This window comes from Tinamus guttatus, unplaced genomic scaffold (genome assembly GCF_059628265.1).
Source record: "Tinamus guttatus ecotype Peru unplaced genomic scaffold, ASM5962826v1 Tinamus_guttatus_pri_ptg000213l, whole genome shotgun sequence".
NCBI classification, from domain to species: domain Eukaryota; kingdom Metazoa; phylum Chordata; class Aves; order Tinamiformes; family Tinamidae; genus Tinamus; species Tinamus guttatus.
This window is the reverse complement of record NW_028288747.1, coordinates 5,015,671-5,040,405: the sequence shown is the minus strand read 5'-3', so window position 1 is coordinate 5,040,405 and position 24,735 is coordinate 5,015,671. Positions and strand designations below refer to the sequence as shown.

Below are 24,735 nucleotides of genomic sequence, written 5' to 3'. Positions count from 1 at the left end.
TAACAATTCTATGTTTCTATGGTTCATATTGAATAGGAAGCTGGGTATAAAGGGTTTTATTTTCTTTTCCTGTGTATTTGGTTTGAAATTGTCTATCTACACTAGATACTAACATAGTGATCAAGATGAGTTTGTACTGAAGTTATCAGATTTGTTATTTCCTAAGTCACTCTTCTGTCTCTTACAAATGGAATATGTTTAACCTGAATAGATCTTATTTAAGTGAAAGCTCTTTCACTCAGATTGGAATGTTAAGGAATTTAAAAATCACTTAAAAAAAAAGTTTGTTAACGTGATAGTTACAGTATAGAATGAAGTACTCCTCACATCATTAAAACAGGACTTAGCAGAAAAGAACATTAGATTAGAATTAGTGAGATTGTCCTGCCCAGTTGTCTTATACAGACATGTATATATACTTTTGCCAAAGTAAAAGAACCAAACACATAATGGTTGCCAAATCAAGGCAAATCAAGTACTGGAGACAGAAGTGATTAAATTATTAGTAATGGCATTTGGTCCAAGTCAAGGCAGGACTTGGGCTGGGATTCTCGAAATAGGTGGTGAATGCTAATAATACATTTCAACTGATACCATGTTGTTGTCTCCCCTCCAGGTCAAGGATCATCTTTTTATTCAGTCTTTTTATAGAATTAACACTATAAGCCCTGACTAAACTCTTGCACATCATAGTAATGCAGGTAATAAATAGCAGGTATAGGTAAATACCTAGGTAATACCCTGCATGTAACCCATGTCAAGTAAAATACCGTTTTCTGTCTCTGTAAGTAGCTGGTTCCTTTGTAGATCCTTGTAGCCTCTAAACTAAGATGTCTCTTTCCTGAATTTATACATAGGTCCACGTCAGTTATTTTTCCTATCTAGGGGAGATCTCATGTTTCATAGAAGAGATGTAGTTTCCCTGCAAGACATGTTGATTAACTGAGCTGGTATCAAAAGTGCCACTAGTAGAAGTGGATTCTGTATGCTTCTTAAGAAGATCAATTTCTGTTAGTAAATGCTCATATTCACTTGAAAAAAAATCTTTTAAAATAATTTTTACATTTTTGAAAATACATGTTAGCAACTTTGTATATAGAAATGCTGTTTCAGTGTTTGGAACAGGAAATATAACACATTATATCATGTGACAAATTTGTTAATCTTTTCAGATGTAACTGATCTTTGATCAAAAGAAGGAAAATATAATTTTCTTTAGTTCTGGAGTTCACATAAAAAAAAACAACCTGCTGTACATGTGAGCTGATTAAGTAAAATAAAAAATTGCTATCACAGTACTATTTGCAGGAAAGAATCAGTAATGGCATTGATTGCACAACTGTCATGGTCAACCTGAACACAATTGTAGGAAGATGTGTAAGTTGTGGTAACTGCTTTATATCTAGGATTTAGTATAGGGTACTGTATACTGCTTTTTGTGTTGCAGAATAGTTTTAAGGTGAATGTGGAACAAATCGACCAAAAGTAAAGAACTTTGAACCCTTTTAATGTATTTCGATGAAAGGAGTTGGCATTGGCAGTATTTGATATCTTTTCTGATAGCAGGACCACTAGAGTTAATTTCGTGACTCTAAAGCTGGAGCTATTGCACTGGGAATCTAGGAAATTGTTTAGCAACACTTACATGGTGGTCTAAAGCACTAGATTTTATAAAAGTCAACAAATTCAGAGTCTTGTAGTTTGGAGCTCTCAGAATATGCTGGGGTTTTTTTTTGCTTGTTTGTTTGTTTTCTGATATGTCTAGTAGAAAGCAGTCATTTTTTGCCATTTATTGTGGGTAGGATTTGTGATTTTTTTTTTAACATTTTATTATTATATGTAGTAAGAAGATCAAAGAGTTTGAAACAGTCATCAGAATGCCCTTTAGTTTAGTCTTTATATTTAGTTAGTCTTTATATTTAAAGATTATGGAGAGCCTTACTGTAATTTTGTGCTGCTAATATCTTAAAGATCTTAAGAAGTTGTCTGTGAGGTAATTGGAAAACATAACTAATAAATAAGGCCATGTCTTTTTCCCAGGTGTTTTATTCATAATTTGCCACAGCTGGTAGATTTCAGGTATATTATTTAAGAGGGAAATGTTTACAAAAACGTTTAAAAAATCTTCATGTGCAAATAAAACTTGGCAAACAGCCTGCCCACCGAGACAAGTGTGCAAGTGTAGGTGGTGTCTGCTGGGTGCATTTGGAGATTTCTGTCTCAAAAAGCTGCAGAGATGGGCCAACAGTGGAGTTGGCAACGAGGTATTTTACCTTTAGGCTGTTGGTGCAACTCCGGTGTAGATGCAGAACTGAATAAAAGGACACCTTGCTGGAACTGGCCTTTCCCTTAAAGGAAGTGATCTTACTTTATCATCTACTTTTTTAAAGGACTATGTTCATTCACCCAGAGTAAGTGGAGGAAAATATGAAAACTTTCCTCAGTTACAGTCTCTCATCTCTGTAGATGTTTCAATATCCATTTGTTCAGTTATATACTAGAATTCTGCTAAGGGCAGTACACTTGCACTTCAGACTCAGGCCATAAGGAAGTTTTTAAATGTTTGCGTAGTAATTGTTTTAGACCTGGGTGTTAAGTAGTCTTTATTGGAAAATTCTTTTTTTTTAACATTTAGACAGCTATATAAAAGTCCATACTGGGATCTCTGGGAGTCTGATTTCATTTGGTGTCTAGACAAATCCATTAATGCTTTGGAAAACAGATTTGTTCAGTTATACACACAATGAGTCACATCCATGGTTGTGTTTGTGCAAACACTGGATATTTTGACATGAACAGCTGTTTTCAGTGGACAGGTTTATAGATTTATGTATTTATTCAACTTATTATGCTTTCATATTATAATATCCTAATTTTCTTTATTACTTTTGAGAAGAATGTTGAAGCCTGGCAGTTGGCAGCATAATTGCAGCTCTTCTTAGATGGTGGAACAAATTTTTAGTAGGGCATCTATCAGGAGTGGCTGATCATACCATTATCTATAGATATACATTTGTGCGAATGTTTATGAGCAGTGAATCATATTATAATGAATATATGGATGATGATAGCTGGTTGCTACTGTGTATTTTAGAGCTCAGGACAGAATTATATACATTTAAATTAGAGGTTGAATGGAAACAAAGAATTCTTTTTTTTTCTTCCTTGATGAAACAGCAGAGCATGCTTTAAATAGAAGCTTTTGTTGTTGGACCTGGTAAGGATTATAAAGGCAGGATACAAAGTGATTCCCAATTTAAACTTTCAGTTTTACAGAATTTCAGATCTTCTAAGGGGCTAGAATGGATTTTTTTTTCTGTTATCACTTCCTGTGCTTTGTAGTTTCCCTCTCCTTGTTTGGAAAACTCCCTGTGAAACTAGAGGAAAGGTATTTGGCTTTAATTCCCCGCCGTAATGGCTCAGCAAGTCATATGCAAAACACGGACGTTTCAGAGCTAAAGAGAGCAGGGTTAACTACCACAGACCTGGAGGCATTAGGGTGAACTCCCTAAACAGAAGGAGCTAAGTGGATTCCCTCAGGCCCAGCTCTGCATCTGTTTTCGTAGTTCAATTGTTCTGCAATTGTTCTGCAAACCTTTAAAAGCTGCCACTTCTCAGTGATTTGTGTAACTTTATATAACTAACATCTGAAAAATTGCTGGGCTAAAGCCCCTGGAAACAAGGCTGTACCACTTCCTTGTAAGTAGCAGGTTGTGCATTGGAATGGCAAAAAGTATATTTGTAAAGTGAAAAACTTTCCAAGGCATGTGAGGGAGACTGGAATCCTGATCGGGTGACAAGGGATGGTGAGGGAGGATCTCCTGTACATCCGTGTATTCCTTTGTCCGGGTATGCAGGCTAGAAATCACTTCTGATCCTGGCAAATGGAAGTTGTTCTGGCCAAACTGGTGTGGTTACCCGCCCCTCAGGACTGCAGCGTTCCTTGGACTCGCTAGAATTGGCCTGGGAAAGAGTCAGGGCCGAGCAGCAAACACCGTTGTCTTCAGGAGCCACCTGCTACAGCAGTTGAAAGCAAGGGCAGTGAATGAGCATTGCTCCACATAAGAATTTTAAGTCTGATTTGCAGAAATGCTGAATGGAAAAGCATAGTTTTCTATGCCTTTAACACAACTTGATATCAAAATGCTGTGTCATTTCAAAAACTAGACCTGGGTTCATGGATAGGATGTCTTGCTATCCTGTCCTGGACAGGATAATAGCACAATTCATTTTGAGTCTTAATTTCCCAGTGCTTCAGTTTTGCAGCTATGAAATAGGAATCACACTACACAATTATTTAGGAGTGCTGTGAAGATAAAATTCCTTCTTATTTATGAAAGATGTGGATATTTTCATGAGAATACTGTGGGCATTCCTGAAAGGAAATTAGTAATCTTTTGGTGTTAGTTTTAGGCCTTTTAGATAAGGTCTGTAGACATCTATTACACAGTCCAACAGAAACAATGAGCAACTACCCTTTTTGGGACATACTGCATCCTGTGTGCAGAACGAGGCCTGAATCGAAGCATCTTAATGCACACATTCGAGATAGGCAAATTAAGATGTTTTAGCAGTCTTAACTCTAGTCTGGATGAGTAACTGTGCATCTAAAAATGTTTTTGTACAGAATGTAATATTATTTTATGTACCTTTTGCTCTTTTTTCTTTCTTTCTCTCCCCCTCCATTCTATTCTCTCAAGTTTTAGAAGTACTTACACTAAATTGATCTTACAGCAATTTAGCATTGGAGCAGTTTCTGTTTCATAAATCATACCACACCTGAAAATGTGCATTACAAAGCTAGTGTCAACCTTTAAGTTAAGTACTGAATTAAAGGCATTTTTATATGTGCAATCCCGCCATCTAGTGCTATTCAAATATATATATATATAAAAGAAAATCTATTGAAGAGTAGGATTAAAATTTTGGTAACACTTTCAGTCTGTGGATCTTGCTCTCAGTTTAATAGCCCCTAGCAATCCTTAGAGCTTTGTGAAGTTATAAAATGCTAACTGCCAGCAGGAAAATCTGCTACCTCACATGATTATATCAATTTACACTGTTCCTAACCTTCAAAGCAATATCTCTGCGTGTGTGTGTGGCTGATTTGGAGACTGAGTAAAGTGAAATAGGAAGTGGGTACAGCTGCAAACAACTTCCAAGGGTTTCCGATAACATTGGAGAATTACTTAGTGAGGAAATGAAGGGCCAGTGACCACACAATAGTGTGTACTTCATTTTAACAAAGGAAATCTCTGTTTAACTACTTGTGCTTTTTCATTCCAATTAACCTAACATTTTGAACTTGAATAAAATAAGTTTTACTGCGTTACACGTTAATGTGATTTAGAGATAAATAAAAATCCAAATCCTGAATTTTTTTTTGTTACTACTTTAGCTGTCAAACAATACCAGCGTCAGTTATTTGCTCATTCATGTCACACAGCTCAGAGCATATGAGAACCCTTTGAACATTACTGAGACAGAAAGTATAATCAATTATGCTGGTTCTATGACAAATTATTGCTTTATCTTTATGGAAAATGGGGCCAGGATTAACTCAAATGTTTGTGAAACTTCTGCTGACCAGGGAAGATTACATGTGTTGCTAAAGGTTTGTATAGACATACATTTGCAAAGAGAGTTTATTTTGGCATAAAGCTAATTTTATTTTCCATTGTAAATATTGTTTCAAGCACTTGAAGGAATGTGGCTAGACCAGTGATTTTCAACCAGGTCTCTTTTGGAACTGGAAAAACAAGTTTATGTCTGTAAAATTTTTAGTAGGGTCTTCACATCTACTTTACAGTGTCCAATGATTTAGCACTTAAAAGGAGTGAAAGCTTGCTTTGCTATAGACAGAATTATTTGTGCACTGCTAGTTGGGAACCTTCAAACAAAGATCACTTCTTTTAAATTCTAGATTATTGTACTTAGTATGGTTTTTTTCTGCTTATCTTGCTTTAGAAAAAGGTAGGAGTTGGGAAAAAAATAATAAAAAAAAAGAAGCCAAATAACAGCACAGCAGTCCTTCCTCTGTCATGTTTCTGTGCCTGGGACTACTTTGCATCCATCGTTGCAGTAAAGCAGGATTTAAAAAAGAGAAATCAAGGATACCCTCCCAGGAAATTATTTGCCTTCATATAACCTGATGCAGAATAATGATGGAGACATCTTCCATCTCTATCATATGTTCTTTTGCGATGGAATATATAATGTGGGAAACGGTAGTTGTAACTGGAAAAGATGCAGTAATCGGATTCTGTTAGGATGCGCATGCGTCATAGCCCCTTCAAGAATATAATGGTTTTCACAGGTACCAGTTTTTCCTTGATTTGCTCTCTGAGTAGTGTAACTTTTATGCAGCCTTTATGTATAATAAATGTGTAAATATTGAGTAGTATTCTATTAAGAGAAGATTATTCTGTCACAATTAGTGCCCCACATTTGAATTCAGGTTGGTGAGATTTTTGGAATTATGGCAATAAAAGACCATTCCCAACAGAAAGATAGTTCTATCTTGAAAGAATATTTTTTTTCTCTCCTAAAAAATATCCCAGTAGAATCGTGGTTGGGGATAACCACGAGTCAGCCAGAAAATTCCTCTTCTCTTTTCAGAGCCCTGACGCGTGACCTTTGGCACCAGTCTGGGATTCTGTTTGTCATGAGTTTTGCTTGGAGGGCTTTACGTGTGGTCTGGTTACAGAATCAGTTCCCTTTTACTAGTAGGTAGAAGATACCAGTGCATGCCAGATTTGTTCTAGTAGTACTCTGTCTCATAAATATGGGAAGTAACTTGCAATTAAAACATAAAAATAATGCACTGTGTAAATGTCCAAATACCCACTTGGAAACTGGATGGTTTAGGGTTTAGATGTATAGCCAGTTAGTGGCCTCTAAAGAAAACCTGTAATGCTGTTGAAAATATGAGCATTTTTAGTGTCATTTGAACTTTAATTTCTTCTGTATTTCTGCAAGCACATTTGTCATCATAAACCATCCTTCACGTGAAAGGAGAAAGTATAATAAGGAGAGTTACACGTCACAGGATTGTTAGACTTTGCCCAAACTTTCCTGATGTTTGAAAGGTTGACATACATGGGCAGAAAAATGCTGCAAGATTATTGGTAAGCTCATGGCTGCCTAAAACCCAGAAATATGTCAAAATAATGATTTTTATCCCATTTATCCACATATTGAAAAGAATCCTAAGTTTGGAATAAGGCACCTCTTTCAAAAAGCAAGGACTTGTTTTTTATTGATAGTGTTAGATCACTCGATGTATTTTCTGTCATACTGCTATTACTTTTTCTCTAACTACCTTCAGGAAAAAGTTTTTAGTTCTAACGCCAGTGCTGCAATAAACTTACAAAAAGCAGCTTCCAAATCACATTTATAATTCACCCAGCTCAAGTCTTTCAAAATGTGTCTATATTCCATCAGCAGAAATACAAGTCTGGTTTGTTGGCTTCTTATCAATTGTGCATACATTTTCTAATATAGAAGATTGTTCTTAAATTTCACCTTCTGAAGCTGGCTAAGAAAAACCAATCATCTTTTTCAACTGAGGAGTTTTCTTAAAATATCCTTGTTGTTTGGAGCGATCAGAGGGGGAAAAAAAGGTAGCACGCTAGCCATACAGATAAAATAATACATATCCGATGTTGGAGATGTTAAAGGTGAATTCTCCCCTTCTGTAATGTAATCCATGCTTTCAAGATCTCAAGGACTTTGTCTCTAACTGTCAGATAGCTATTTTCTAACCTGTTCTCTGCAGGTTGGGTAAGCTGCATGATGAACCAGAGACTTTAATTTCTTTCTTCGCTTAGAAGTACACTACACTACCACTGTAACTTTCCAGCAGGTTTTAATGCAGCTAAGTCTGACCTTTAGAGGGCCAAATTCTCTTCTCAGCTATTTGCATCCACTATTGCAGAATTTGGCCCTCCAAAGGTCAGTCAACTATATTCGAACTTCTTCTCTCACATATAAAGGGTGGCTTTTTGTGCTATTCTCAAAGTTAGCAAAAAGAAGTTTTTCTAATTATATTAAATGTTCCACTCTTCTCCCCATAATACATTATATTGCTTGTAAACTTTTTATTAAATGTCAGAAATCTTTCAGGAGTTCGTCATGCTGCTTAGTTCTTCTCAAGCAATGCTGTTGTTATGTGTGTGCTGTAATTATAAAGTGCAGTGATGTTCTGAGGGATAACTGAATTGCGTGAGAGCAACATTGACACCAAGGCAGCAGCCAGCATGGACTTGCTGTGATATTTCTCTTTGAAATTAGGTATTCTTAACTAGCTGTAATAATTTTAAAAATATCAGGGTTAAAGCTTATAAATTGTTTGCTTAATGGTGTATAGTTGCCATTCATACAGACTCTGAATTGATGGTTGTTGGTAGTTAACTGCAGATCTAGCTGTTGGTAAACACTCCAAGCAAAAAGTCTGAAATCAAACTTTTATTTAGCTAGCCTGTATTTTGGAGCAAGTATTTACCACTAGCTTTACCAATAGAACAAAGTGTAAAGACTTTTATATGGTCTTTTCCTTTTCTGACTCTGTGAATTTGGCACGATCTTCCTTAATCCATACATGTGTTACAACAATTATATGGGAGATTAATCACGAAGCTGAAAAACATCTGAGGCAGAGGAAGTGACCCTCGAAGCTAACCTCAGTCCTTTAATCATTGCTCTTAAATATTTCTCTCAACTGATAGGGCTTTTTTTAAACATGTTAAAAGCTCAGTGCTGGCCTCAGTAAGCTGAAAAACATACTTCCTTTAGTCAAGGAAAAAATGGCCTTTTTGTAAAGGAGAGCGAGGGTGCTTTTTTCATTTAAACAGTTAGCAACAGTGTAGGATTATGTCAGTTTGAAATGATCTTTCAGGGTGTTGTGAGATTTTATGGAAATAATGCACTTATTAAAGATAGTATGACTCAAAATGAGAGGATAGAGGAGAATGGTGAAGATAAGGTAGCTGGAGGAATTAATTGCCAAAGGAATTTAGCCTTGCAATGGGCGTGGCTTTCAGAAACCAGATGGTGAATTGAAGGCAGAGTGATTCTGCAAGGTGAGCAAAGAGATAACAAAAATTTATAGTGTTCTCTCGATAATAAGATCAAAGTTCATTCCACAGGACATTCATCATCAGTGTTAGTTTCCTTTCTATAATCATATATGAATTTTGTTATTTTTCCATTTGAAAGTGTTCTAGTTATTTTTGTTATTATAAATATCCTTTTTTCTCTATTTCATTTGGTACTGCTCATGGCTTAGTTCTCCCCCCTTTTTTTCTTTTTTCTTTTCTTTTTCTTTTCTCCTGTATGAGAGAACCAAACTACTAGAAGAATATGGTTGATAATGAAATTGTCTACATACCAAATGCTCTTAAGTGCTTGGAATGCAGGAGCTCTAGATTTAGGTTTATTTTTCCAGTATAACTGTTTTGGGGGGATGTGATTATTTATATTAATCCCCAAGTAGATTTACTCATAAAAGAGTAGCTGCAGTTACACCACTTCTCTAACAAATGCAGGCTGAAAATACTCTGATTCGTGTGCTCAAAGCTAAATGGGTAGCTATGGATAAGAAATGAAGCTACATGGCTAATGGAAGAGACATTTCAGCAGCTTTCTCTAACAATATGATCAGTAAACACAGGTTTTTAGATTTTACTGTCAAAGTTGAAGCTCAACAATGTTTATTGGGTTGACTTCTTAGTTGTTTGTTTGAAGTGGTTTTATTCCTCCCTACACCATACGTTAATGATCTTCGATGGACTGCTTGTCTCTATTTCCTGCTTGTAATCATTAAAATGATGAATGAGTACTCTGATCATCAAATTCATTTTTTTAATCTGCATATTGTTAAGATTTGCTTTTCTAGACCATTTAGAGTATGAGATGCACATATGAAATTAAACTTTGCAGTATTAGAACTGAATAATTAAATGGCTTTTGCTGCTGATGAACCTTGTCACTGGTGCTGTGAAATATCAGGCATCATCAGGCGTAGGGTCAAGTAAGTAACTTTCAGCTCAGTATACAAAGTTTGCAGGCTGCCCTGGCAACGTGTCCCAAACTCACTGTTTATGAGAGCGTTGCACCTTGGTATACATCTGATATGCTGGTGCAGGCAAACCCTTATGGGCTAGGCTTGTTTGATGCAGTCCTGACCTGGGTAGCACTGAGATATCTCAGTTGTTGATCACCTTTCCATGGAGTACTGTTCAAAGGGCAAGATACTCTTCAGCTGAGGTAGGTGTTCCAAAAGGGTTCTTGAGAATTTCACTGCACATCGAGAGCGTGCACTTCAGCATCTGAAACAGGAAATGCTTAAATACAAGAACGTGATCTAGAAAGCAAGCTATGATGTCTGGATAAAGCTTTTGATAAAGTATTTTAGCTCTTCAGCCTCAAGTTTAACTAGCTGCCTGTGAACTAGTGGGAAAGTCCTGGTGGTCTAACTACTGCAGGTGGAAAAGGAAGGGGAAGAGGCACTTAAGCCCTGAAGAGATTAGTGGACTGCAGTTATGCTATACTGAGCAGAAAGGGAAAGCTCTGTTTTCAGCATGGTATACAACCTTAGGTCACCCTTTTATTTATCTTTTAAAACTAACTATTCATGGAGTGGTGCAACTGTTCTTTTTGTAAAATACCTTGATCAGAAAATAAAAATCTGAAGTGCCAAAACGCATGCCATTTCCTCCTTAGTCCTTCAAGGGGATTTAAACTCTGCAGAAATGTCTTTTAAGCATCAGGCTGTGTCAGGCAGGAGTGATCTTTGTTCTAGGTGAGCAACTGTGTTGCAAAAAAACACAAAATTCAAGAGACCAAGAACATGGCCCTCTATCTAGTCCTTACAGTATGTAGCTAAGAGGGTGGAAAGAAGAATCAGAGCTCTCAACATTTTTCCTGAAAACTGTTATCACTCTTATATTTGTCAGTCCTTGGACAAAATAATAGATAAAATTAATTCTAAATGCTTTACTTGAGTGGAAGAGGCCTTTGCAACTCCTTCATGTCTTTAACTCATCGCTAGTTTCTATTTAGAATCAATTTTTCAGCACTTCTCTTGAAAATTACTTGAGACAATTCTGTTGCTGCTAGTTTTTAATGAGAACTATTAATGCATTTAGAACTAGGAAGAGTTTAGGAATGAAAAGCAAGTTAAATACCCAAGAAGCTGTTTTTAAGACCCTGTTAGTCCGTTCAGTTTCCTTTTGGTATGTTTTCTCTGGTATGATGATTGCCTGGGGTTTGGGATTGTTTTATAATTCAGCGGCCTGCATTTGAATTGATGTACTAGACAATAAACTGCCAACCTTACAGTCATCTATTTATGACTGGTAAGACATAAAAGTCGCATTCCTTTCAGCTGAAAAGCAGAAGTCTGATCCTTTGATCCATTTGCTATTATATTCATTAACCTATTTTTATTAACCTGTTTATTTCCTTTGAATTTACAGCCATGTCTTTGCTGACCTGGAAGAAAATTTATGATTATAGCTTGCCAAAAGCATATTTGAATGACTAGCAGTAAGAATTTCTTTAGAAAGGAAATCTGGGCATTTTTTTAATGGTCATTGATTGCAATGTGAGGTGTTTGTCACATTTATCATTAAATGACTAGGAAAAAAGCAGAGTGAAAAAACATAGTTGTCTTTCTGTGGCAGTAGTGAAACAATGAGATGATAGTGCTCCTCAATCATTTTGTCCATTCCTTCAGAGAATGTTGAAATATTGGAAACCTGTTCAAAACAGTATCATCAGAGATCTTCCTGACAACAAGAGGAGTTCTGTGTAGTTAGTTATAAAAGAGCAGTCTCAGACATGACTATATTCCAGTATTTAACAATGTTTATAGGAGAAACCTGCTGATTACAGTAGACTTCAGTCTATCAGACAGAAGCAAGCAGACCTCCTCTGTCCAGAAGGAAGAGTTGCCTTGGACTGGCTATAATACACTATCGCATAAATGAGGATGATTAGTAGGAAATTCTACCTGTAGGTATGATGGCGCCTTTATCACCTGGTGAGCCAGAATTGGTCTGTGAGTTATAGAGGGTGTGCTGCAATTCAGCCTGTGTTTCAGACAGACTGTATTACACAATAATCAAACTAGATTATCGTTACACCCATGTGTGAATTTAAAATCCATACTTATATAAATCAGTGCAAGAGGTTAAGTATTAAGACATCATAAAGAAAACCCCAGATATTTTTTTAACATTTCTTAGCAATTCACCATTTTGGAGGTGGAGCCAGGAGAGTGGGACTTTGCTTATATATATATTTTTAACTATTATTCAAGGATCCAGGACCTTAAACTGATGAAGTTGCGTTAACACAGCTTAGAGAAATCATTTCTGCTGCTGCCTAGTTATGGTTTACATTGAACAAAAGACAAAAATCTCATCAACATAATGTAACTGTAAAACTAGGACCTCCCTCATCATATTTAATGTGATGTCTGCATCTATTCAAGTTAGTGATAAAAATGTTGTTACTGCTTTCTGTATTCATAAACCTTCAGTGCCAACACTCTCAAAGATCAAAGAAACTGTGTTTATTTTCATACACTATAATTCAAGTAATGTTGTTCTATATTCAAGTCATGCATATCGGTCCATACTCACTGGAGGCAGCTAGTGGACTTGGCACATGTTTTGGCCCTTGGATCTTTACTGATTACAAGTTTGTTTTCTTTTAGGAGAAAAAAAAAGAAAACCCCAGACACTTCATTATGCGAAGCTGAGAGTGCACTTGGCAAGTCTGTGCATGTCTGAACGCACAGCACCATACACACACATGGCAAAACAATATATGCACTTACAAAAACATCATACACAAATGCATATAGCCGTAGGCATGCCTATGCAGAGAGGAGAGGAAGTCTGATCTCCAAGTAGTGGGGCGATAAATCTGGAACCTTCCTCCTGCCCTTGCAGAGATGTCGTTTTCTGTTTTGCCACTTTTTTCTTTATGATCATCCATACCATAAAGATATCTAGTAACATGGCACTAATATTAATAAAATAAGCTAGTACTTATATAATGGTTAGCATTTTTTTAAAGACTGCTGTTTCATCACCGAATGGAGAATGTTGATAATGTGCTGTTTTTCCAATACAAAGAGTGAGATATAGATGGTAATGTGATAGGCACCAAGATGAAAGCTTATATGGCACTAGAATAAATCCCTGCTAATGTCAGCTCTTATGCTATTTTTTTGAGATGTAAGATGTAAGAGTAGTATTTATATTTACATAATTGAATGCTATAGTTGCATATCTTACTGTGCTTATGTTTTATTACTGTTTAAAATACAAATCAGAAGTAAATTCTCTTTGGAAGTGGATGTAACTGTTTTGATTTCCCAGTGAACATCAAACAGAGAGTAGATACCCCATAGCGTAAACTCGAAGAGGGAAGGAAGGGGGAGCAATAAGATGTATTTGCTACATACTACTTTGTTGTTGTTGTTGGCCTTTAAGATAGGGATGTTTAGAGTTAGGATTAGTTTGTTATAGTACCTCTCCTGTTACTGAAGCAGAGCAGCTGTGGTATTTCAGCTGCTACTATGGAAATATTACTGATGAGGTGAATTTTGAAACATTACTGAACGAAAAGCTTGCACCAGATTGCTAGAGATACCATTAGTTCATCATTAGCTTAGAAATCTTTGTTATAAAGCTGTGTTTTTGTAAGGATGACTGACCTGTCTTGCCACTTGGTTACAGTGTGCAGCTCTTTCTAGGTGGAATAATGGGCAGTGTTTAAAATAGTGAGGTTCTGGTCTTGCTGAGGCTCAGGGTGTTGTGGTAAGCAGAGGTAAAAGGAAACGGGTAAAATAAGATTGCAAAGTCTGAGTTGGTTTTGCTCGAAAAATGAATACTTTGTTACAGGGATCTGTGCCCCCCGCACTCATTTTTCTTGTTCCACAATGAACAGATTCTTTGCGCCATGGAAAAATGACTTCAAAACAGATCCTGTTACAAACTTTTTTGCAGAGATGAAGTAAAATTAATCTTTTATTTGTCTTCTATGCTCAGCTGGGTTAATACATAGTCAGGTTGTCAATATTCTGAGGCAAGTGGCAGCAGAGTAATTCAGCTGCTGTCATGCCACTGTGAGGCGAAGGACAGCGCCTTCGCTTTCATCTGATGTTGCCTCCTGTGATGTATTTAAAATATTTTATTGCAGTTGAGTATTCTCACTGTGGGGGGAGGGCACAGAAGTTGTGGTAGCCGGTGGATTGTAATGGCTTCGACCGCGCCAGCAGCTGGGAAGTCCAGGGAGTCTCTAGACCAGGGCGCTGGCAGGATGGGCCACGGAGGCAGTGCAGGAGCGACGGAGCAGTTATGCTCCGGGAAAGGAGTGGTTAATTGGAAGGGCAGGGCAGGCATTTGGTGTGTGCAAAGGTGTCGTTGTTGATCTGCGTGCATAGAGGGGCAGGGTTAGAATATCCTTAAATAAATACAGAAAATGGGAAAGGGATCTAGGGATGAAAGGCTTGAGAAGTTTTGTTTTCAGTATCAGTCCCTGTGTCAGGGAGCTGACTTAGGGAGAATCTTTGCACTGAACCTACAGTGCTAAGGCCCATAGCAGCAGTCATCTTATTGTGGCCTTAATTCAGAAAAAGCTCTTCAGCATCTAATGAAATCTGTTAGTGCAGCATTTAATATTCACACTACTCTATAACTTAAAAAAAATGAAAATATTTAGAGCAATTGCCATAATCAATCCTGCTGCAGTCTCAGGCTGTAGTGGAATCATCTTCAGTCAGGCTGGTTTTTCACTTAGGACAGTGGGCAGCAGCAAAGGGTTAATTAGGAAGAATGTCATGCATGTGTATGTGATTCTAAATCCAGAAGTGTTACATTTCCTTTGTTGGCACTAGTTTCTGCTGAATTTACAGGATGTATATGGTGAAGACTAAACCCGTCTGTAATAGTCTGAAGTGTTTTAACAGAACTGTGTGGCATGCTTAGTTAAAAGAGCTGCAAATGTTAACAAACTGAAGCATATTTATTTTATCTATACTGGTATTTATTGGTTTACCTGTTCCTGAGTTATATCAACCAATTAATTAACAGAAATGATACAGGAAATTGGATTTTTTTTTTTTTTTAACAAATTGGAGTATGCAGTACTTCAACTTTCCACACAGTGGAAGCCTGTCTGGCCTACTCACAGAAAGGTGTTATTTTTTCCTGAATATTATTCCTGACATTTATTAACAGTGGTCCCAATCTCTGTGGGGGGAAAACTGGATGGGAAGCTGTGGAAAGGTGTGGAAGGTCTTTCTGCTGCCCGTGTTAGCTGCTGTCCTGCACGCTGCTGCCGTGGGAGGTGAATTCTCACGTGCTGCATCCTGGAAGTATATTCAGAGAAACGCAAGCATGGAGAGGCCCTCGCTCAATTATTTGCTCTGCTTTTCAAGATCCTGTGTCTCCTCAACACAGCTGTTGAACTGCCAGCTGCCTTAGTGGCTCTGCTGAAACCTGTTGCTGCGCCTCGTCTCTGTGGCGAGTCCCAAGGGTCCCCACGCCTCGAGGTGCTGCTGTGCTGTCCCCACGCCTGCTTCCCCATGGCACCTCCATGGCTCCCTGCTCCGTGCAAGCAACTTAGGCATCTGTAAGACAAGATGATTGAGTTTTGTGTCTAGAGTATAATGGACTTGATAGAAGGCAAACCAAATTGCAGGCAAAACAAGGGCAGTTTTTACCATAAAGCCATGCTTTATAGTATCTGTTTTTTGAAGAACAGTTGCTTGAAAACTTGACAGATGAAATACTGCTCTATCTGTAGGTTTTGTTGTATTATTTAGCAGTGGCTGTCCATTTTGTTGGTGTATGTGGGCTGCAATTCTGTTGCAGCAAAAGTATTGGGCAGTTTTGCCCTGATGGGGTACAATTCTGCTTCTGTTGGTGTTTCTCTTTAGAGTGAAAATGACATCTCTATTGATATTTCTTTTCTGTCTTATGAGCTCTACTGTTATCACCTGCAAAACAAAAATGAAGCCTTTTTTGTTACTGTAGAAGATCAAAAGTTGACACAAGGATTTGCGTTTTAGATATAAACATGCCTGTATTAATCAACAAACAGCCTACACTATGGTTAGAAAAAAGAAAATGGAAAATGAAGATTGGATTTTAATTGCCCTTAATCATGTAATTAGTTCTCTGTGTTTCAGTTTGGCAGTTAAGGATCAAGATGGCAGTGCTTACCTGTATCCATAAATAAACATGCTGGCTAGCTGGATAAAAAGCCTCATAACGATGCAGGACATTAGCGATGGAGGATAGAGATGTGACTAGCATGCAGTAGATCCCCCAGTAGAGAACATGGGATGTTTTGGGCGGTAGTGGCTAGCTGGGCAGAGCTGGCCCTGCGCCTGAGCTAACCAGAGTTTCTGTGCTGGGAAATGGATCCAGATGGTGGTGGTAGCTTGGTTTGTGCCATGCAAAAGCTGGTGCACTGTTTGCAGATACGAGTTGGCCTCCCAGGCATCATCACTGTGTTCACATGGCGCTGAGCCTGAGCCGAGACATCCTACTGGACCTAACCTTTTTTTTTCATGGAGCCTTCATAGCACAGTTAATCCACAGTGTGGAAAGGTCATTGAGCAATAATTGGCTAAATTTGTGAACTTACTGCTAGGGGGAATTAATTTGGCTAAGAGCGTTCTGCCATAGTTGGATGTTATTGCCTCATGTACAGCAGAACTCACCATGCCTTCCTCGTCTTCCATCAGACTTGTATCAAACTCATACAACAAAATCAGTATCTTACAAAACTCCTCCTTGTTCTCTGCCATTGCCAAAAGCAGCACTGTTTGACTCCTCATTGTCAAATCAAGACAACGCACACAAAATTTGTTTTGTTTCCCATCTTTAATATTTCTCTTCAGTTTGTCTTTTTTTTTTTTTTTTCCCCTTTGTTAATATCACAAAAACTGCAAGCAGATGCTTCTCCTGAAGTGATTGGTAAATATTCAGATAGGATCTGTGAGCAGCCTTTGAATAAGAAGTATGAACACCCTTTGTAAATGAGTAAAGATATTATGCAAATAAGACTTAATGTGATACAATTACATATGTTACACCTGTCAGAAACATGAGATATGCACAGTAGTATTGGAAAATAGAACTGTCTCTGTCTTTAAAGGCAGTAGCTTAGTGAAGACTTAGCTTTCAGATGGCAAAGAATGTTTTCCAGCTTGAGAGCTGGAAACACCACCACTGCCACCTGAAAGCTTATGTTCTTGGTGAAAGCTTATGTTCTACAAAAATAGTTGAGACCACCTAAGAAGTGAAGATTGGATATATCGGTGATTACTGTCTTAACCTAATCTTCATTCAGATTATTTTCTTGTAGGAACTAAATTACTCTCTTATGTTTACAGGTCTAATTACAACCACATCTAGAAAACTAGATCGGGAACAGCAGGGAGAACACATTTTGGAGGTAAATAATTCCTTTAGTTCTCTAAAATACAGTCACAGGAAGTTCATTATGACTTTGCTTTTCCATACTTGATTACCATGTGAAGAACTGGGGGAACTGGATTTCAGAAGTAATTTGCTTCTGTGTTCATTATATTGTAATTCACAGAATTATCCATCTTAAAAACAGTGTTTTGGGACTTTTTCTTGAGAAAAGAATTAAGATACAGATATAAGGCAGTTCTTTATTTTTATATCCCTAAAGCAAGGTTTTCTTCCAAACAGTACAAAGGAGTGATGACTAAAAGAATAAAGGAGCGTGATTCACTTTTTTTTTTTTTTTTTTTTTTTTTTTTGCTCCCTAATTATTGGTATAGGTATTTCAGCCTGTCTTTTCCTGGGAAAAAGAAATGCACTTTTTTTTTTTTTTTTTTTTTTTTTTTTTTTTTTGCAGGTTATGTTTATCAATCACATTAGTAGATCAGTTGTAAAAAATACTTTATAGATCGAGAGTCAAAGAACTTTTTTAATATAATTCTTCTATGTATTTAGTCAATTCAAATTGATCAGCTGGAATTTATGTAATAGCTATTTTTGTTTTCTGTAAAACAAGACAAAAGAACAACCTTGTTGACAACTGTAGGAGCACCAGTTAATGCAGTGCTGTCAGGCAATACAAAAGCATTGTACTTCACCTGCCGTGAAGACTTAGTATTAACAGTGATATTTGCATTATATCTAAAACTCTTCTCAAAACTTTATTGTCTGTTTTCTCCTGAATGATAGATAAGGGACTGCAATGTAAATTGGCAAAAATAACATAGTGAGGGCAGCTATTCTGGATTTACTCAAAATCTGCAGAGAATGCATAGGCATATTTTCTGACACGAATGCAAGCGAAAGGCTGAATGAAGGCTTAGTGCTGAACATATTCCTAAAATTCATAAACAATCCTTACATGACTCAGATGTACATACAGTGAACACCTGAGTGTACACTGGTGTGTCCTGGCCCCTTTCTATACTTTTGGTGTGTTTTAAACTAGATTAAGTTTTAGCTGTTGGACCAAATTTTTATCAGAATTTTCTTTGCTATATCAGCTTTGCCCAAAATTTCTGCCAGGGATCATGCTAACTGTGTATAGGTGTGCACAGTTGGGTGCCAGCACTATTGTTACATCCTTGATCCCTTTTGAGGTAATACTGTCCACAAAATTCATAAGAGCAAAGCCCTGTCTGCTGAGCTTGCAATCACCAAAAAAGGAAAAGTAAACTGAGAAAATCTGACTTAAGTCATTTATAAGATACTATGTACAAAAAGCACAAACACTCTTTTAAGGTTGCAATATCACACAGTGTTAAATAAATGCATCTTTTTTCAACATTCTCTATAAGAGACATCAGGTTAAGCTCATTGCTCTTTATTTTGGAATTTGGTCATTGTCTGGTATTTAATTTTCTCCCTCCATTTAGAGTTCCTCGTCCTCAATAAGGTTTTAAATAAAAGTCTGCAAAGCAGGGAAAAATTCTTAGTTATAGAACAATAATGAAAGATAGCCTGGCCCGAAGTAGCACTTTTCCCATTTGTTAGTTTTATGTTGACACCTTTGAAAATAACTTGGGAAGAACCCTGCAAATGCACAAATGAATTGAGCATTGAAATGCTGACCAGATGGGTTGGTGGCTTTAATCCTTGTTGGTGATTAAAATTGACCCTTGTTTGCATTCTTGCTTTCATAGTAGTAATATGCACCATTCTTTCTTAACTGTCTTTTAAAGATTTTCTGAGTGCCAATTGGATAGCTTTTTTAAATACAATTTAGTTTGTCTTCATTTTCTTCTCTCATATTCTAGGATTCTCATTGTTATAGTATCAAAAATGTCTTAAAAACTGATGCTTTCAAATCAGATTAGATTACTCTCAAATTTGCCCTTTTGGGTCAGGCAATGCAAATTTTATGTAAACAGATGAGTTGCTCTGTACCTGCTCTGGGATTTCTGCCATGTCCTGTTCTAGAAAGAGAGTGTGTGTTTGGGGAGGAGAGTTGGTTGCTTCAAGTTTGCTTTGGTTTTGGAGGATTTTGTTTGGTTGTTTTTTTTAACCAAATGTTTTAATTTCAGATTAACATAATTCTTACTCTTATTTTTTGTTCGTTGTCCATATCAATATCAGATCAGTCCTAAAATTAGAACTGAAGAAGATTCCTTCCTCCATTACTAGCTTTTCAGTAAAGCTCATGCCTTACTGAGAGAGCAGAGCTTGTTCTATTTCCCATTTCATTTATGGAAAGAGTATAGTAGTAGTTCCATAGTATGGAAAGAGATTACTATTTGCGTTTTTTAAGAGGCTATTTTTTTAACCTTTTTTTCCAGCAAGATAGTGACTTTATGTTTTGAAACACATAGTTTTCTTCTAATGCATAGGCCTGTCAGATTCTGAAAGTTGTATTCTTGCTTACCTTTTAAATTGCATCTTTTAAGGTACAAAATCTAACCATTAGATTTAAAAGTTGCAAGGAAACTTAGCAAGGAAGCTGTTATCTGAGACACCATACTTGTGCGCTCTTCCTGTACTCAAGATGTTGATGTTTCAGTTACCATGCTGCAAAATAGTGAGAGATTTAATGTGTATCTGTTAGCTCCTATGTTCTGTACCTCAAGCATCAAGATGTTAAGACAGTCGGTGTATACGTTTTTGTAGTGGCTTCTGTAAAAATTCATCAAATAAGTGATACATTTTTTTTAAACTAACACTTTGTAAGTAAATAAAGTTAGGAAACTACTGTACAGTTGTAGTAGTTGAAAGAAATTATTATTTAAAAACATGCACACAGATTATGATATCTGAATTGAGCATTAACCTTTTTTATTATTGCTACTTTTTAATAAAAACAGGTGACGGTAACAGACAACGGTATTCCTGCAAAATCAACCGTTGCACGGGTGATTGTGAAGGTTTTAGATGAGAATGACAATAAGCCTCAATTCTTGCAAAAGTTCTACAAAATCAGGCTTCCAGAGCGGGGTAAGCCCGAACGAGAGCGAGCGGCCAGGAGGGAGCCCATCTACCGCGTCATCGCCGCCGACAAAGACGAAGGGCCCAACGCGGAGATATCGTACAGCATCGAGGAGGGTGACGAACACGGCAAATTCTTTATTGAACCGAAAACTGGAGTGGTTTCATCAAAGAAGCTTTCTTCAGCGAGGGAATACGATATCCTTTCAGTGAGTCAGAATCTCATGTATCATGAATCTGTGGAGCGTGCTTTTCTCTCCATCCTCAGCACTTCTTGCTCAGTAGCTGGCAGATAGGTGGATGCGGCAAATACACAAGGATCGTTTTTGCTTGTGTGATACTTAAAGGATGATTTCAGAGGGCTGCATTGAGAAAGTGAATCAAGAAGCTGCTGTTCACTTTCCAAAACTTAGCAGATAATAAACAGGATGAGAGAACATAAACAGTCACAGATTTTGACACTTTCAGGAAGATAGCAAGATTAAAGTGAATTTATGGTAATAGGTTGTACGCTACTATTAGGTGCTGCATGATTTTACTCTGTTTGCCGCTTTACGAGACACTTAACCTTTTAGGATATATCTCACAGAAACAATCATGTTTGGGGCTTCTTACTGCTTTTCTATTTATGTGACATAATGGTTTGTGTGATCCTGTAGTCTAAAGGATGTGTCTGTTTCACAGATTAAAGCTGTAGATAACGGTCGCCCACAGAAATCATCAACTACACGGCTTCACATAGAATGGATTCCAAAGCCCATCCCACCTACAGAGCCCATTTATTTTGAGGAAACATTTTTTTCTTTTACGGTGATGGAGAGTGATCCAGTTGCTCACATGATTGGTGTAATCGGTGTTGAACCTCTTGGAACACCACTTTGGTTTGACATAACGGGTAAGGATGCACTAAAGGCTTTTATCATTAGCAATAAATGCATGAAGTGTGAGGTGCTGAAGGGCTCATTGTAACTTGTTTTCTTAAGCTCTAAATAATACAAGATTTTGCCATTCTTTAGCTATAGATGGTTCCTCCCTCCTTTAGAATTTTTTATTTCATTACATATCAAGATGATTTTACAATTTTAGAATTTTAATGAATGCCAAAATTGAAGAATAAAAATACATTAAAAATATATGTGTTATAATTTTGGATTTGATTTACGAATATGATGTCAGTGAAATTAAGATAAGTCAAATTAATTTCATAGTTTGTGGGATAGGGAAAGAAGTAAAATGCCAGTTTTCTGCAAATGGAGATAGTACATACAAAGAGATTATACTGTTAATATTCACTGCTTGTTCTCTTGACTGCTCCTTTCTCCACTGTGCCTTGGTTCAGTACCAGGAGGAAAGAGCCTCCAGGATGTGCATAGCCCCTGCAAACTTCTGCCTGTGTGTATTCTTGCTGCTAAAATGTGCCTTTAGCCTCCTGCACTGAAAGAATTCTGCTCAGTAATGTGACTAAACACAGATGCTATAGTGTCAAAATGAATGAAACGTTTTAATTTTAGACTTAACTGGTTCAAGACTGGTTCAAGTACAGGGAATATAGAGTTTTTACTGTATAGCTGATATTCAAAACATGTTCTGTCCTTCTTTACATATTTTTGCAAGCAAGGATAATACAGCCCTGTTTCAGATGATGTTCCTATAATGAAATGGGAGATCTTAGATCTGTACATCTGTATGGAGGGAATAGAGAATTCCAGATGCCCCCTTGAATTTTTACAGGGATTAAGCTATCTGCATTGCAGATATTTGGGAACTGGGACGGTCCTTTTATTGTTTTCCCAAGCATATGTGCAAACATACAGGGGAGTAAAGACAGAAAACATAAAAATCGCTCATGGAAGCAGAGCTGGAATATGAAGAGAGCTTCTCTCTGCCCTGGGTTCAACCAGGGTCATCCAGTCAACAGTCAGAAATATCTGTAGTCCAGAAAGAGGCCACTAAGGGCAAGGTTAAAAAAAAATATGGTGCCACTAAATGCGAGTGGCTCACAGACGTGAACATGATGAAATAGAAGAGGCCGCAGATGCCATTAATGACTTCAGTCCTGACAGTTTCCACAGGGTGAAGCAATGGCATTCCGGGGGGTCTCTAGTTGGGCAGAATTTGGTAACAATATTGGGGATTTTTTTTATTGTTTTATTTTTTTTAACTACTGTATACTCTGATCTTATTATTCTGATAATGTTTTTATTTTTATTTTTCTTCTCATAAGCATGAAATTTGGACAGGTTGGATACTTATTTTTATTATATGTTTAACACAGAAAATAGATGATCTATTCCTGCTATTCTCAAAGGCACATACAGAAAATTCTCAAGGGGATTTTTAAAAAAGTATTTTTATATTTCTTTTTTAATGTGGAGGGAGAGCAGGAGTTATCTATGGACTGTAAAAGCAAACATTTTAACTATTTTCTTAACAAAAGTATTTTGGAAAGTTTGGTATGTGATTATGTTATCAAGTTATCAGCTGCTCTTAAAGGTGATCTCTTTACTGCCCTCTTTTACTGTTTCTAATAGCATGAAATGATTTGATTGACAGCTTTCCTTTATGTTCTGTGCTTGCTTTCCATGCTTTCTTTCTTTTTGGCTGAGCCAGGAGACAAGCTTGCTAGTGAAGTATTTTACATCTTTCAGATGGCTTGTGACCTGAACTGTACAGCAGAAGGTATCTGCTGAGATCACATAATTTATTACCAGATTATGAGATCTGAAATGAAAGCGTACATTTATAAAATATTTATTTTATTAACTCTTCGGAAATCAAAGTGCTCACAGTTGCATTTGTGACAGGTTTGTTTTTGTTTTGTTTTGTCATCATTACATTTACACAGCATCATTTTAGAGCTTCCAGTTTTGGCTTTTGACCAAAACTGTTGCTATTATACTTTCAGTGCACCTGATGCAAACGTTTGGGTTGGGTGCTGCTTCAGTGGATTGCCAGATATCACCCCTAGTAAGAAAAGTGGAAGAGGCCTTTGCAATTTCTTTGCTTAAAAATAAATAAATGAGTCAGTGAGATTGTCCTTACACCAGAAAAACTGAGTGAACAGGCTCGTACCCGTTGACGCTGCTGTTTCCTTACAATGGAGATGGCTTCATTGAGACATTAAATTCTAGATGTTAAATTAATTCCTAGCTATCTGAGAAAACAATATCACGTATCAGCTATAAGAAAAGCTAGAGACTTGCTTTCTGAAGGTGACCTCTTGCACAAAACCAGGATTTCACGTGCTCCTGCTCAAAACAAAGCTGCTGCATTTCATGCTGTTCATTTTATATCCATATGTGTAATTCAAACTGCTTCTAGGCCAACAGGAGAAATTGGCTTTCAGTGAAACTACAAAGATTTCAGTATCCTTATTATTTACTGTTTCCAAATATCTTAAATCCTGTGAAGCATAATCCAGCCCATCTTTCCTCAATTGTTACGTCTGTCTTGTGGTGGAACCTACTAAAGGTGCAATCCTTTTATGTTGGAATGGGGGCCCATTACAGTGTTTACTGCTCTTTCTTAGATTAAATATAAGTTGCAACCATTGGTATTTCACCCTCTCACTTCTAGCCATGGCTTTTCATAAAAAGCATTCAATGATGTACAAAACATAGCATGTAATAACTTTTTAGATGTGAATAAATAAAGCACTTGTTACACCTCAATGTTATTAATTTAAAATATAATTAGAAAAACATAGGCATACAGTTAGAAGAAGTTGCTTTGCTACATCTAGCACTGGCTTGACCAAAAAAATAAACTTCTCCATTTTAGTTAGTTAGTTTATTGGCAAGTCTAAAGCAATTGTAGTTAATAGCCATATTTATCATTTTTTGAACCTATCGGACATTGTATTCATATGATAACTTGCTCAGAGTGGCACAGAGATGATGATGACCAATTAAATGTTTAAAAGACATAAGTGTAGCTGTTGAGCTACATGGTTATTTGGCTATATTCCAAAAGGTAATTTGCAAGTTTTGCAAAGGAAATCAGTTACCTTCCTTCAGAAGAGGAGCTTGAACATATTTAAAGTATTTAAGCTTTTAATGCTCATCCAAGTCCTACTTATCTCAGCAGGGGGTTAGACCATGAATCTTGTAGCTACTCAGCATTGACACATGTATGCTTTGGCATCCCTGTAACTTATGTCTATAAATATATGAGTATATTAATTTTTACTCTGACCCAAGAGGTATGAATTTCACGGCCCTTCTGATTTGAGATAAAGGACCTTTTTGACTATTTAGCCTGA

The 24,735-nt window shown here is 37.0% G+C and overlaps 1 protein-coding gene across 2 annotated transcripts in view; it reads left to right on the top strand.

The window, feature by feature from the left end:
• Positions 1-24,735, top strand: part of FAT1 (FAT atypical cadherin 1) — a 92,843-nt gene that overhangs the window by 31,775 nt on the left and 36,333 nt on the right. Inside the window, exons 3-6 of one of the 2 annotated variants that reach the window (XM_088524656.1) lie at positions 17,420-17,481; positions 20,354-20,683; positions 21,159-21,369; positions 23,085-23,153. In XM_088524656.1, coding sequence (XP_088380782.1) covers positions 17,420-17,481; positions 20,354-20,683; positions 21,159-21,369; positions 23,085-23,153 — 672 coding nt within the window. The remainder of the gene's footprint in view (positions 1-17,419; positions 17,482-20,353; positions 20,684-21,158; positions 21,370-23,084; positions 23,154-24,735) is intronic. The other variant, XM_088524657.1, reaches the window with a different exon arrangement.